At 45.6% G+C, this 16547-nt stretch overlaps 1 protein-coding gene across 1 annotated transcript in view; it reads right to left on the reverse strand.

Annotated features, from left to right (window-relative positions):
- pole (polymerase (DNA directed), epsilon) overlaps positions 1-16547 on the reverse strand; it is a 204791-nt gene that overhangs the window by 89215 nt on the left and 99029 nt on the right. Inside the window, exons 27-30 of the mRNA XM_072487322.1 lie at positions 13371-13473; positions 12308-12388; positions 11359-11481; positions 10826-11038 (exon numbers count right to left, since the gene is read on the reverse strand). Coding sequence (XP_072343423.1) covers positions 10826-11038; positions 11359-11481; positions 12308-12388; positions 13371-13473 — 520 coding nt within the window. The remainder of the gene's footprint in view (positions 1-10825; positions 11039-11358; positions 11482-12307; positions 12389-13370; positions 13474-16547) is intronic.

Genomic DNA, 16547 nt, shown 5'->3' on the forward strand with positions numbered 1-16547 from the left:
ACCCTGGGGTGAGGAGGGAGCCAGAGGGGATGCCAGCGACGGGCCACGGTGTACAGGAGTCATTGGTCCTTCCATGAGCTGACAGACAGCATCTGCTGCAGAAGACTGCGTCTCAGCAGGGAGACAGTGCGGCACCTGTACCACATCCTTGTGGACATGGCACTGTGGAGAAGGACTCCCGCTCCCGGAGGCCGTGAAGGTCACTAAAAAAAACCTTTGCCACCGGGACATTCCAGGGCTCGGGCGGGGACCTGTGTGGTGAGGAGATTAAAAGTGACAGAGGCTTCACATGTCTCAGGTGTGAAATGTTTTAAAGGTGAACATTTTAATGTGACATATTTCCATTCGCCCTAGCAATTGATGGAGACCACACCAATGAACACTCGTGTTCCACACTCTTCTTGATAATCCGTGGTCTAGTGCTACGTTTAGATGTGTCCCCAGGATGCATATAAGAGAATCTGCTGCTTCCTGCACTCTGTAGCCTTTGATGCCCACGGAGGGCCTCTGCAGACTTACAGGTCTCGCAGGCATTGGTGTGAAACCCTGTTCTCCCTGCTACCCTTGAGATGCATCGGTGTCAAGAGTGGGGGAATAAGAACTAGAGACCGCTTTAGTCTCCTTGATGAAAGGACCCAGGTAGGGATCCAGCGCTTCATCCTCCCTGAGGGTGCCCATAGGGTCCTGGGTGACTCCATGAGATGGAGGGACAGCTGGAGTGAGCTCCAGAAGCCTCGGAGTCATCTGGCACTGCCAGTCCTGCAGCTCCCCATTGCCTGCACCATGGTGTTGACGTCCTCAGTGATGGTCCTCAGTGCCTCAGCAATGTCCACCTGCATCTGGGACACGTCACTCATTGACTGGAACATTGTTTCGAGGCCCTCAGCCATGGTCATCACAGACTGAGCCATGTCTTGGGCACCACCACTCAAGGTGCGGATGTTGTGCTCCAGGCTTTCCACTGCAGTCATCACCCTAGCAGTGTTGGCCTGGGTGTCACGCATTGCCGGCACAATCTCCTGCACCTGAAGGCGTTGGGACACCTCCAATCGGCCTGGTCGCTGGAATGGCGCTGCTATCCCTTCTCGAATGTCAAAGCTGTGTCCTATCATCTGCATCAGCTTTGGGAGAACCTTGTCCACAGGCTCAACGTCTATCTGGGACCCAGCCGAGCCCTGGGATCCAGCAGACCTCCGACTGCTGTCTCCCTTGAATGTTCTTGCCTCCACCTGATGTGCATCAGCAGCTGTGTGGTGCTCCCCAAATAGTGCCCCGAAGCCTGTCCACTAACGTCGGCCACCAAGATATGTGTCTCTGCGTTGGTGGAGGTGCGGGTCAAAGCTGTGACACATCACTGTTGTTTGCCTCGGAGCTTTCCTCCGAGGTGCTCTCTTGGGTGTGGGTGGGGAAGGAAGCAGCACGACTCCGGATGGCCCGGCCTTATTAGATGGAAAGATCCTGCAAGACAATGGACATGGGGTCAGCAGATAAGGGTAATTTTATGGATCATCAACAGCTCACTTGAGACAGGTCATTTGGATGAATGGACAGTGGATGCTCACCTTTCTGGTGCAGGTCAACCTTGCTGTCTGTCACTGCTCTCTCCTCGGGCAACCACACTATTTCCAGGGCTCATTCCTCAGTCTGTACGGAGTCTGCACATTCTCACCGTGTCTGCCTGGGTTTCCTCCCACAAGTCCCGAAAGACGTGCTGTTAGGTGTATTGGACATTCCGAATTCTCCCTCAGTGTACCCGAACCCACCACTCATCCACTGCGTCGAGAAGCCTGGCCAGGTCGGCATCCCCAAAGCGAGGAGCAGGTCTCTGCGCTGCCATCCTCGTTTCTTGACTGAGGGTGAGCGCTCAGGGAGCTTCTAAAACCAGCTCCCCATGGTTAGTCGTGAGCGGCTGAGGCACAAGTCGGACGAATCAAAAGGCGAAGGAGCTAGGCATGGAGAGATTCACATGGGGGCTCATTCTTGGAACCAAGTGCGGGTGAATACAGGCTGTGGTCTCGCAAATGCAACCGACGCAATCTCGCAAATGCAGCCAACACGAAACACCCTGCCAAACCAACACTTGAAATTTATTGGCTGAATCACACCCAACATTTCAGATCAATGAATTTTCACTAGAATGCACTTTCTCTCGACAAATGCTGCCTAATCGGAGTACTTCCAGCATTTTCTATTTCTAGTTCTAGAGCTCCAGTACTAACTGAAAACAAAATGAAAATTAAACCAACAGGCAACCCTTTCCATCTCGAAATATTATCTAGTAGTTAGTGATGAAAATGTAAATATAATTTATAATCTGGATTTTACACCAGCAGAATTTATTCAAGACATCAAGATAGACCAGAGCTGTCCAGTCCATGGGAGTTGGAACTGAACAATACAAAGAATTTCCCAAAAAGTGTAATGTCAAATACAGTCATGTACGATATTGCCGAACAAAGAACAAACTTGCAGACTTGTGGAAAATTTAGACGGTTGACGATCAAACATATAGAAGAGGGTTACTATACGGATATAAATTTCTGGGGTATAGGCATTCCAAGTGTTAAATAGCCATAAACATTTTGTTAGAACAGCTGTTCAGCAAAAATCCATGGCTTCCAGACTGATGACAATTGGACAACATTCAGCACCATTCGATGCTCCTCAGATATTAAAGCGGTGTCCATATGCAGTCAATCCAGGACAACATTCAGGCCCAAGTTGACTGGTGGCAAGTAACATTTTGCAAAACACAAATGCCAGGCAAAGACCATCTCCCATGATATTCAATGGCATTATCATCGCTGAATATCCCACGATCAACATCCTGGACCACTGACCAAAATCTGAACTGGACATGGCCATATAAATACCAAGGCGACAAAAGAGCAGGTCCGAGCTGGAAATTCTGGGGTGAGTCAATTTACTTCTCATCTCCCCAAAGTCTGTCCACCATCTATACAACACAAGTGAGGAAGGAATGTGAAGAATACCCTCCACTTGACTGGTTGAATGCAGCTCCAACAACACGCAAGGAGCTGAACATCATCCAGAACAATGCAGCTGGTTTGATGGTATCGGATCCACCACTGATGCAGTGGCAGCAGTGTACAGTCTACATGCTGCACTGCAGCAACTCACCAAGCCTCTTTCAAAGCACCTTCAAATCTACAACTTAGAAGGACAAAGGCAGCAGATGCATGGGAACACCACCATCTGATATTTCTCCGGCAAGCCAAACACCATCTTGGCTTGGAATGATATCGCCATTTCTTCACTGTTGCTGGGTCAAAATCCTGGAACTCCATTGCTAACAGCACTGTGGGCATACCTACACTATATGGACTGTACTGGTTGTAATTAGGGATGGCAACAAAAGTTGGCCACGTCACAAATGTACAGATCCCAGGAAAGAATTAAAAAAGATGTGGTGTGATCACAAATTACAAGATGTATTTACAGTTAGAGCAGAGAGGATAAACAGCATCTATAACTCTCTCGGCTCTCTTGTCCAAAGGAATGTGCAGAGGGACAACTTTTGGTATTTGTTGAAATAGAATCAAACATAATGCCCTTTTTGCGATTTTTCAGCATTGAGTTTTGCAAGATCAATTTAACATAACCTTGATGCTAGTCGAGAGGTTTCCTTAGATTTATTTATTGTTACGACCCCCTGGGCTTTTGCACGGTCAATTCCAGCCCCACTTGACCTGGAGTCGCAACAGTCGAAATTAATAAAAATTTCTTCGAAAAACACCCAACGTCTGTGCCCTGAGCTAAGCTGCCCAATAACCAGTCACACCAAGTTTGTAAATTTAAACACAATTATGTTTATTAATAACTAACTATAATTAAATATGCAGCAAATACAAGAGGTTAACTATTATCTAATTCCTAACCCCCATCCCAGTTAAACTCGTCCCACCCTATACACACACACAGACAGAAAAACACAGAGGGGAGAAGAAGGGGTAAAATAGTAAGTAAAAGGGATAAAGATAAAAGTATTTATTTCAGATGGTTGTTTCCAACACACTTTTCCTTTGATTTAGGCTTTTAGTTCGAGAGACCGCAAGCAATTAAAGAGAATCATGAACACAGCCCAGCCTATCACATGAAACCACCTCCCATTAACTCGATCTACACCACCCGCTGCCTTGGGAAAGCGGGCAGTATAATCAAAGACCCATCCCACCCAGGTTATCCCCTCTTCCAACCACTTCCATCAGGCAGGAGATACAAAAGTCCGAGAACACGCACGAACAGACTCAAAAAACAGCTTCTTCCCCGCTTTTACCAGATTCCTGAATGACCCCCTTATGGAATGAACTGATCTCTCCACACATCTTCTCTACTGAGCAGTACTACACTCCATTTGCTTCACCAGATGACGGTGTCTGTGTCTATGCAGTTACATTGTGTATTTATCATATGTCCTATGTTTTTTCATGGATGGAACAACCTGTCTGGACTGTACACAGAACAATACTTTTCAGTGTCCTCAGTATACGTGACAATAAATCAAATTTCTGCTTCCCGTCTGTAATGGTTTTCAACGTAGATGCATCCAGGTCTCTTGGAGAACACACGACAGAGAGAGAGAGAGAGGGAGAAAGAGAGACAGACAGACAGACGGAGACAGACAGACAGAGACAGACAGACAGAGACAGACAGACAGAGACAGACAGACAGAGACAGACAGACAGAGACAGACAGACAGAGACAGACAGACAGAGACAGACAGACAGAGACAGACAGACAGAGACAGACAGACAGAGACAGACAGACAGAGACAGAGACAGAGACAGACAGACAGAGGCCGACCGAGAGAGAGAGACAGACAGAGAGGCCGACCGAGAGAGACAGACAGAGAGGCCGACCGAGACAGGCCGAGTGAGACAGGCCGAGTGAGATTGTATTAGCGAGAGGCAGCACGGTTTTGTGAAGGGGAGGTCGTGTCTCACTAACTTGATAGAGTTTTTCGAGGAGGTCACTAAGATGATTGATGCAGGTAGGGCAGTAGATGTTGTCTATATGGACTTCAGTAAGGCCTTTGACAAGGTCCCTCATGGTAGACTAGTACAAAAGGTGAAGTCACACGGGATCAGGGGTGAACTGGCAAGGTGGATACAGAACTGGCTAGGCCATAGAAGGCAGAGGGTAGCAATGGAGGGATGCTTTTCTAATTGGAGGGCTGTGACCAGTGGTGTTCCACAGGGATCAGTGTTGGGACCTTTGCTGTTTGTAGTATATATAAATGATTTGGAGGAAAATGTAACTGGTCTGATTAGTAAGTTTGCAGACGACACAAAGGTTGGTGGAATTGCGGATAGCGATGAGGACTGTCTGAGGATACAGCAGGATTTAGATTGTCTGGAGACTTGGGCGGAGAGATGGCAGATGGAGTTTAATCCGGACAAATGTGAGGTAATGCATTTTGGAAGGGCTAATGCAGGTAGGGAATATACAGTGAATGGTAGAACCCTCAAGAGTATTGAAAGTCAAAGAGATCTAGGAGTACAGGTCCACAGGTCATTGAAAGGGGCAACACAGGTGGAGAAGGTAGTCAAGAAGGCATACGGCATGCTTGCCTTCATTGGCCGGGGCATTGAGTATAAGAATTGGCAAGTCCTGTTGCAGCTGTATAGAACCTTAGTTAGGCCACACTTGGAGTATAGTGTTCAATTCTGGTCGCCACACTACCAGAAGGATGTGGAGGCTTTAGAGAGGGTGCAGAAGAGATTTACCAGAATGTTGCCTGGTATGGAGGGCATAAGCTATGAGGAGCGATTGAATAAACTCGGTTTGTTCTCACTGGAACGAAGGAGGTTGAGGGGCGACCTGATAGAGGTATACAAAATTATGAGGGGCATAGACAGAGTGGATAGTCAGAGGCTTTTCCCCAGGGTAGAGGGGTCAATTACTAGGGGGCATAGGTTTAAGGTGAGAGGGGCAAGGTTTAGAGTAGATGTACGAGGCAAGTTTTTTACGCAGAGGGTAGTGGGTGCCTGGAACTCGCTACCGGAGGAGGTAGTGGAAGCAGGGACGATAGGGACATTTAAGGGGCATCTTGACAAATATATGAATAGGATGGGAATAGAAGGATACGGACCCAGGAAGTGTAGAAGATTGTAGTTTAGTCGGGCAGTATGGTCGGCACGGGCTTGGAGGGCCGAAGGGCCTGTTCCTGTGCTGTACATTTCTTTGTTCTTTGTTTGTTGAGACAGGCCGAGTGAGACAGGCCGAGTGAGACAGGCCGAGTGAGACAGGCCGAGTGAGACAGGCCGAGTGAGACAGGCCGAGTGAGACAGGCCGAGTGAGACAGGCCGAGTGAGACAGGCCGAGTGAGACAGGCCGAGAGAGACAGGCCGAGAGAGACAGGCCGAGAGAGACAGACCGAGAGAGACAGACCGAGAGAGACAGACCGAGAGAGACAGACCGAGAGAGACAGACAGACAGAGAGAAAATGAATGAATGAATGAATGAAAATCCAGGTCTCCAATTGTCTTTCCCCTGGCTCACTGAAAATTATTCCACTCAGAGATGACCCAACCAGGCAGAATACAGCAATTTGTCCAATTAATTGGCCACCAGCCAGAGTCCCACCAATTTCTCGGGTGCTGAAAAGTCTGAGTTCTGCTGTCCAAAAGCTAGCACAGTGTTCTGATTTTGTAACTTTTAAATTCCTTTCTTCCCCTGCTCAACTTATATATGTCCATTAAACATCCATGGATCAAAATGCTAAAAGTAAAAATTATGGGGAAATAAGGGAATCAACAGGAAGGGCCCTTACTTCTTACTAATTTTATTAAATATAAATTTTAGTGTACCCAATTCATATTTTCCAATTAAGGGGCAATTTAGTGTGGCCAATCCACCTACCCTGCGCATCTTTGGGTTGTGGGGGCAAAACCCACGCAAACACGTGGAGAATGTGCAAACTCCACACGGACAGTGACCCAGAGCCGGGACTTCGGCGCCGTGAGACAGCAGTGCTGCGCCATCGTGCTGCTCTCCTTCTTACTAATTTTAAGATGATAATGTATGCTAAAATCTAGATTTTTATGTACAGCTGGAACTTTTGTTGTCCTCAAGGTCCTGGATTGTGTTATCAATGGAAAAAGAAAATAAACACAAAAAAAGGTTGTGTCAAGGTTAAAAAACAGATAAGGTCAGCCCAAGGACTGAACACAGAACTTGCTGCATCCAAGAGTCTCCACAGTTCTGATTTTTTTCCTCCCCACTGTGTAATATCCTGGTGGGTTTGAGCCAACCTCAGTATAAAAGAGCCAGAAGGAACACCAGACAGCTCCATATGCGTGTGTGATTAGAAGGAACAATAAAGGCTCATTCATACATAAGTTCAAACCTGCCTCACTCAAATATTAGTTCTTGGCACACAACTGTACTAACTGGAATTCACGCAGATGAGGAGATACAAAAGCACTTTCAAGTTTGTAATATTTACTGAGATATTCCTCCTGCTCAAAGTGAGGGATAGCAATTCGGGTGACTAATTTGCTGATTCTGGGCAACCATCATATCAAATCATAGTACAATAACGTTAACTCGAATCCAACCCAAATTTGCTAGAAGACCCACTAGTGCAGATGTATGCAAGCTGGCAATTCAGCATTCAATTCTGTTTGTATTTGCAGGTTTACCTGTTCGAAACACCTCATTGGTTGATGAATCTTAAATCTAAACAATAACTCTGTTAGCATGCAGAATTTGATGCTTATGAAATGAAAAGGATCAATTCCTCCCTCCAATTTCCACCTCTATAATTGTCAACACAGCCAACAGAAACCTCTCGAGTACATGGAGATGGAGTTCAACCTTGATAAATGTGAAGTGATTCATTTTGGAAGGTTGAATTTGAATGCTGAATACAGGGTTAACGGCAGGATTCTTGGAAATGTGGAAGAACAGAGGGATCTTGGGGTCCACGTACATAGATCGCTCAAAGTTGTCACCCAGGTTGATAGGGTTGTTAAGAAGGCGTATGGTGTGTTGGCTTTCATTAACAGGGGGATTGAGTTTAAGAGTCGCGAGGTTTTGCTGCAACTTTATAAAACTCTAGTTACACCACACTTGGAATAGTGTGTCCAGTTCTGGTCGCCTCGTAGAACGTACAGTGCAGAAGGAGGCCATTCAGCCCAACGAGTCTGCACTGACCCACTTAAGCCCTCACTTCCACCCTACCCCGTAACTCAATAACCCCATCTCACCTTTTTGCTCACTAAGGGCAATTTATCATGGCCAATCTACCTAACCTGCACATCTTTGGACTGTGGGAGGAAACCGGAGCACCCAGAGGAAACCCACGCAGACACGTGGAGAACGTGCAGACTCCGCACAGACAGTGACCCAGCCGCGAATCAAACCGGGGACCCTGGCGCTGTGAAGCCACAGTGCTATCCACTTGTGCTACCATGCTACCCAAATTATAGGAAGGATGTGGATGCTTTGGAGAGGGTACAGAGGAGATTTACCAAGATGCTGCCTGGACTGGAGGGCATGTCTTATGAAGAAAGGTTGAGTGAGCTCGGGCTTTTCTCACTGGAGTGAAGAAGGCAGAGAGGTAACTTGATAGAGGTGTACAAGGTGATGAGAGGCATGGATAGCCAGAGACTTTTCCCCAGGGTGGAAATGGCTGTCACGATGGGACATAATTTTAAGATGATTGGAGGAAGGTATCGGGGAGATGTTAGAGGAAGGTTTTTTTTTTTTTATACAGAGAGTGGTGGGTGCGTGGAATGCACTACCAGCAGAGGTGGTGGAGTCAGAGTGATTAGGGACATTTAAGCGACTCTTAGACAGGCACATGGACAGCAGTAAATTGAAGGGGTGCAGGTTAGGTTGATCTTAGATTAGGATAAATGGTCGGCACAACATCGTGGGCTGAAGGGCCTGTACTGTTCTATGTTCTATATATCCTGAAGTGCATATGTTCAAAATTTAAGACTAACCCTGGTCAAAAGGAACATTATGGAAACCTGAGAAAAAAGTGACAAATGATTAATTCTCTTGGTCCCCATAAACTAATTTGATTGGCATTTCAACCCTCAAAATTAGAATTCCTGAAAAGGTTTTAATTCATTTTCATCAGAACAATACTACTCAATTTACTTGCTCTCAAGAGCAATAAGTTCAAACAGAAACTTGCTCGAAGACAATGCACCAGAAGTCCCCGACATGCAGGATGGTGTCCTTGAGATGGTACGTGCCTGGTTTCAATCTGCAACGACAAACTGCTGACTGGTCCATTTGGGCTATGGATTTTACAAAAGCCATATCTCCTAATAGCACGGCGTAAAATGGAGAGGAGAAAAAGCATTATACTCCAGTTATAATAAAATTGCAGTGGCAACTGGACTGTGAACAAAGGACAAGGACAGATGGAATAGAGCATCTGTCAAGAGGCAGAATGGTGTCGTCAGAAAGTAGTTTTAAGATGGATAAAAGAGATGGAGATTCGGTGATCTAATGTAATTTGTGGCAATGAATTAGAATTATTTTAACACAATTTTAGGAATAACTGCAAGCATGTATTTGAGAAAATTCAGAAATAGGAGTTGAACAGATGTCCACTGTCAGCATATCAGCCAGTAGGTACATGGATGTACAATGGATCTACTGAAAGATGTGTTGGATAATTATTAGCAAGTGTTAAAGCTATCGTCGAAGAGAAACAGGCCCAATGAGTTGATTAATTTCTGTTTTTTCCAAGTATGGAAGATACTAAACTGTTCTTGCAGAGATGAAGGCACAATTCACATAATACTCAGTGCCTGCATAAAAGTGCACAACGTAAGAGTAGAAGTATTGCCAACTGGATTTTAATCTCAAGATTTAGAGGATGCCTTAGATCAATTAAATAACTTGTTTGTACGTATTTTGAGAGATTTGATAAATGTCTCAAAACATCTTCATTTTCATTGCATGCAACAGTTGAGACTTTAGGGGCTGGATTGTCTGTCGATTTGTGCTCCCAGGGGAATCATAAATCTGTTAAAATTCTCCTCTGGCAGGGGAACACAAGTCTCCTAAATGGAGAATTCGCCCCCATAAACTTTATAATTTAAAAAACCCTTTCATACAAGGATATTTGAGATCACTTTATGTGTAGTCACTATTGCAATTCATGCATCAATTTTCACCCCCAGCAAGGTCACAAATTAAGGGCAGGATTTAATGGAAAAAGTTCCAAGTGTCATTTTGGGCACTGACTCTCTGAAAGAGCACCCTATCAAGGTCTTCACCCCCACCCTATCACTGTAACTAAGTGACCCCACCTAACCTTTTGGACACTGAGGGGCAATTTAACATGGCCAATCCACCTAACCTGCACATCTTTGGACTGTGGGAGGAAACCGGAGCACCCGGAGGAAACCCATGTAGACGGGAGAGAAAACAAACTCCACACAAGTCACCCAAAGCCGGAATTGAACCTGGATCCCTGATGCCGTGAGGCAGTAGTGCTAACCATTGTGCCATCGGAGCAGCAACTTGGTGCAGACAAGATGTTAATTGAGTGTCTCAGATGACGTTCAAGAATACAACACCCCCATGGCATTACATGAAACGCAAGGCTAGATTACATGTTCACGTTTCCAGAGTGGAATGTGTACTTTTGACTTAGACAAGCATGTTACCACTGAGCTGCGACTCCGTTGTTTTATATCCTTTCACATCAGTTGGCAGCCTTTATTTTAAAGCCTTCTAATATGTTTAGACTTGTGCATATGCAACCAAAGTAAATTCAAAAATAATTAAATGAAAGGCGAGTCCATTTAATTTCAGCATTCCAGTTTTAGATTACCTTTGTAGCTCCCAGTGGCGGTGGAGGTCCCAATATTTCTCTCCAAGACTGAGTTAATTCCAAGTCTTGAGATACCTCCTGACTCTCTTCATTCATACCACGCCTTCTCTTTGTGCTGATGGGGATAATTGGCTGTACTCTACATTTGGAGACTCCAAAATCTTCCAGATCACCAATCTCGGATTGTCGGTCGGGATGCTGATTGGATGTCACCTGAAACATACAAAATTTTAAACTGGTTTCAACTCCACCATGTTCTCAACCCAGAGAAATACCAACCAGTCCCTTGAATAAAGAACAAACAATTCCAGCTTCAAGACTTCTAATTTCTTAATGTATAATTTGAAAAAAAAAATGTTTAAGTGATTTTAAGCCGAAGAATCTTAAGTGAACTGTGCTGAAGTTACATAATAGGGCTACCATCATTGACACATGAAGAGGATAGTAATTGGAAAAGAGATCATATTTACATTTGTAGAATACCAGCTAAATTCTCTTCATTATTAACTCAACATTATTTGGAGAATACATACCTGCCTGACTCCAGCGTTAGTGAAGAGCTCATTAATTTTCTTTTGTTTGTAAACATCATTTTTTTCTAACAGTTTCTTGTGAAGCCAGTCAGGATGTCGGACCCGTGGGACTGGATTCTTCACCTGGAAGGGAATGATACCCATTTATTGCAAATCGAACTAAGATAAGGGGCGGGTTTCTACATCCCGCCGCACCAGATTTCTGGTGCAGCACGCCATTGGTATTCTGTTTCGCCGGCTGGTCAATGGGATTTCCCATTGTGGAGCAGCTCCATGCCGTCGGGAAACCTTCGGGCTGCCGGCAAAACGGAGAACCCTGACGGCGGAGAATTCAGCCCAAGATCTAAAAAAAGATGTGCTCCCCAGAGTTTACTTCCAACCTGGCTTAGTATAATCAGTAAATATTGATACATTATTCTCTATCCCTTCATCTAAATCATTAATATGGATTGTAAATAGTTATGGCCCCAGCATGGATTCTTGCAGCCCTCAATGATTCATTGCCTGCTAACTTGATAAAGGACAGAAACAGGAGATTTTTTAATCCATGTATTTCAACTGGGTGTAGAATACAAGTCTCAAAAGGTGAAAGGCCCATGTCTAACTTATGATTGCAATATCCCGTACTTGTCGAAATATTGTTCATCAGTTGTATAAGGTTTAGCCTCTCGGAATGCTAATTCACTGTAGCTTACAATAACAAACATAGAAGTAATTGACTTTATAATTCATAATTCTAATAAAAGCTAGAATCTACATTTTAATGGTAAAATTGCTTTACCATTAACAGCAATGTTAAATAAGCACTTAGATGCTAAAGAACATGCCCCCTCCCGCTGTCATCATTAGTGCAATTCATCATAAGCTTTAAATATATTAAATTTTAATTTATATAAATGCAGATTTTTAAGTAATTGGAAAATAAAACAGCAGAATGAGAAGTATTAACCTGCTGAAGGGCTGCAGGAATGGTGATAATCTTCTGGATGGCGCTGCCAAGTCGCTCAATGTAATAATCCCAGTCCAAAATCTAGAAGGAACAGATGTGTATTGTAATATAAGCGGACTCTATTGACAAGTTGGAGTGAGAATAATTCTATTGACTTATATTATTTCTCCCCCTTTGTAGAGTTTCTTATTCTGCTTTGTTTGCCATGGCAGTGTTATCATAAACAATTCTAATTTCCCATCCTTTCACCTTCTTTCTTTATTGTTTGTACTTCCAAGTATCCATCGTCCTTTTGAACATTTCAATTGGTTATCTATAGCTTTTCGGGACAATGCTTTCAGATTTTCATCGCCTTGGTTTGAGCAAACCCTCTACATTCTAGTTTTATTGTATCTTATTGTTCTAGATTATACTGATAGAGCTTGCCCCTTAACTGTCTCATCTTCAGTAGATTTAATCACTTCCTCATCACAGGAAAATCCCTTCACCTCAGGTACTTTTCTGACAAGCTGTCACTGGATATCCACTTTGATCCTTACATATTAGAGTGGCCACAGTACTTCAATAAAGGCTAACCAATACTCTGGATAACTACCAATACTTTCCTTGCTTTTATATTCTATATTTTATGTCAAACTCAGTAATACTTGTCATTTTGGTGGCTGCAAATTAGCTTTTAATGGCATGTATGCACCGGGACCCCAAAGGTGTTTCCTCATTTAGACTGGATTCCGATCAGCCATTCTTAAGCATGGTGAATTACCTCACACTTTGAAAAATTGAATTAAATCTGCCATCATTCCTCCCAATTATTTAACCTATGTCATCTTCAATTTTTATTCTCATGACAACTCGCCACATTTCCAAGATTGATATCTATCATGTGCAAATTTGGATAAGCAAGAACTTTAGATATTGAATTCAGCATGCTTAACATTAACGTTAGCTAATAATTACTTGGCAGTTACCCAAGATTTAGAATAAAAAGTCAGAAGTTGAAAGCTTGAAGCAAATACCAAAAATGACTGTGATAAGGAAGAAAGTTTTCTCCAGGGAAACTTACTAATCGAATGTCCAGGTCCTGTAAGGAAGGACTCTTCAACCACTTCCTTAGATAGTGCTTTTTAACACTTGGTTCTGCCTGGAAAATGGCCAGTGGAATTGCTCTGCAAGAGAGTAAGTGTTGCACTCATATTGTGTCTTTCACATTCTCAAAATGTCCCAATCATTTTACAACCAACGGATTAGGTTTGCTGATCTGATGACAAGTGAATGAATATTTGTGGTTTGATTTTAATTGAAGAATATAGGAGCAGAAGGCCATTCAGCCCTTTGAGGCTGATAAGCTATTCAATACGATCATGGTTGATCATCCACATCAATTCCTTTCCCCTCACACTATCCCCATGTTCCTTCACGTCATTCTCTGCTTTAAACATACTCAATGACTCAGCTTCCACGGTCCTCTGGGTTACAGAATTCCAAAGATCTACAACCTTCCAAACAAAATTATTTCTTCTCATCTGGGTCCCAAGTGGTTTCCCCCCTTATTTGAAAATTGTGACTCCTGGTTACATACTCCCCAACCAGCGAAAACATCTTACCTGCATCTACCCTGTCTATCGCTTTAAGTATCAATGAAATCAACTCTTGTCCTTCAAAACTCGAGAGAATACAGGCCCAGCTCCCGCAATGTATTTTCAGAGGACAGTCTCATCATCCTGTGAACAAGTCTCCTGAACCATTTTTGCACTCCCTCTGTAACAATATTATCTGTGCTAAGGTAAGGGGACGAAAACTGCACACAGTATTCCAGGTGCAATGTAACCAAGGTTCCAAACAGTTGAAGCGGGACTTTGCTACTCCTGTACTCAAATTCTCTTGCGGTAAAGGCTAATGTGCCATTAACCGTCCTAATTTCTTGCTGCACTTAGCTTTCAGGGACTTAAATGAGGACACCCAGGTCCCTTTGTGCATCTACACTTTCTAGTCACTCACCACTGAAGGAATACTGCGCACATCTGTTCCTCCTTCCAAAGTGGGTAACCTCACATTTTTCCATATTATATTCCATCTACCCATGTTCTTGTTCACTCACTCAGTCTGTTCAAATCCCCTTGAAGCCACTTTGCTCTTGCTCACAACACACATTTCCACCTAGCTTTGTAGCATCTTCAAACTTGGAAAATTTACATTTGGGACCCAAAGTACTGGCCGTAGTGGTACTGCAGGAGTCACAGCCTGCCAAAGTGAGAATGACCCATTTCTTCCGACTGTTTTCTTGCTGTCAACCAATCCTTAATCCATGCTGGTATACTACTTCCTATCTGATGTACTTTAATTTTCTAACCAACCTCGTGAAAATCCAAGAACAGTACGGCCCCAACTCCTCTGTCAATTCTCCACACAAGTTTGTCAAAAATGATTTTTCATTCATAAAAGCTATCTTGGCTATATCCAATAAGATTGTCATCCAAGTGTCCATTTATCACATCCTCTTTGTTGATTCCAGCATTTTCCCTACTACTGATGTAAGGCTAACATGTCCGTAATTTCTTGTTTTCTCTCTGCCTCCCTTCTTAAATGGTGGGGTGACATTTGCCATCTTGAGGAAGGATTGGTGGCCAAGTCACATTGGGCTGGATTCTCCATCTGGGAGACTAAGGGGGAGATTCTCCGGTTGCCGACGCCGGATTAGTGTTCAGCGATCGACCGGAGAATACCCATTTCCGCCGAAATCGGAGCACCGCCGCTTGAGCAATGGTCCGTACCCTCCAAAGTGGCGTAACGGGTGCCGGAGGCCCACCTCCTGATGCTCCGCCGAGTTCCCGACAGCGTTGGTCGAGTGTGCTTTTTCTTTCCCGGGAACTTGGCGTGACAGCTGCGGACTCAGTCCAGCACCGCCAGTAAGTGGTCCGGGGCTTGCGAGCCAGCCAAAGGGGGGTGCATAATTTTGCAGGCCGGGACTGCACGGGACCATGTTGCATGGCATGGCCGCTGCAGGCCGCCGGACCAGGCAATTCTACAGCCGTATCGACAGCTGGAGCCAGGTGCTCTACGCTGCCTTCCTGCAAGCCCCCCACCAAACGGAGGATCGGTGGCAGTTTAGCACAGAACCTTTTGGGTGCAAAACGCCACCGTTCCCTTGCTGGCATTAGGACATTAAGCATAAAATCAGAGAATCCAGCCCTAAGTGCTGACGCCAGCGGAAGATGCGTGGTCTTTCATGACCGGAAAATCGGCGTGAAACCCTCACCGATTCCTGTACAGGTGTGGGGCAAGCACCGGCGCCGGCTTAACCTCCTGCCACCTGCGCCTGAAATGGCCGGAGGATGGTCGAGTCCCGGGCCACGCATGCGCACGGCTGACGACCTGCACCAGTCACGACATACAACATGGCGCGGGCCGTGTGCGGACCCATCCCGCCAACCGCGACCCGACAGCCCACACCCTGGCCATCCCCCACCAGTCCCCACAGCCCTAGCAGAAGCCCCGGCCAGCGGCATGGGTCCCGGACGAGTGTGGCGGCATTTGGCAGAGTCCGCAGCAGGCATGCTGGGTTCCCGCACGGTCGAGACCACACGTGTCCCGTGCCATCGGGGACTCGGTCCATCAGCGGCGGAGCATCGCAGGTGGGCCGGCCGATGACGAGCCAACATCACTGAAACGGCGCGCGTCACTATGGCGGCAGTTTGCAGGGGGTGGAGCAAGATGGACCGGCGTGGGGATCTTGGCTTGGGGATCCATTCTCCGCCCGATCGTCGACTAAAATTTTGGCATCGGGCTATGGCGAATCCTGCCCATGCTCTTCTTTAAAGTACCAGTTGATATTTTCTGCCCGGACAAGCCCTCATTTAACATATGCTATGTGAAAGATAATGGGTGTCATTCTCCGGCCCCCCGCCGGGTCGGAGAATGGCCGTTGGCCGCCGTGAATCCCGCCCCCGCCGAAGTCTCCGAAGGGAGAAAAGTCGGCGGGGCGTTAATGGCGCCGCTGCCGCGGAGAATGTCACGAGTCTGCGCAAGGCAGCCGATTTTCGGGCTGCCGATATTTTCCCTTCCGGATGGGCCGAAGTCCCGTCGACGTGATGACCGTTCACGTCGATGTGAATCAAACCTCCTTTTCATCGGCGTGGCCCGGTGCTCCAGGCTCACGCCGACCAGCGAGGAGGTGAGTGACGGCCTGGGGGGTTGGCTCTGGGCAGGAAATGGCGTGGCCGCAGACTGATTGCGTGAGGAG

The sequence above is a fragment of the Scyliorhinus torazame genome, chromosome 1 (assembly GCF_047496885.1).
Source record: "Scyliorhinus torazame isolate Kashiwa2021f chromosome 1, sScyTor2.1, whole genome shotgun sequence".
NCBI classification, from domain to species: Eukaryota; Metazoa; Chordata; class Chondrichthyes; order Carcharhiniformes; family Scyliorhinidae; genus Scyliorhinus; species Scyliorhinus torazame.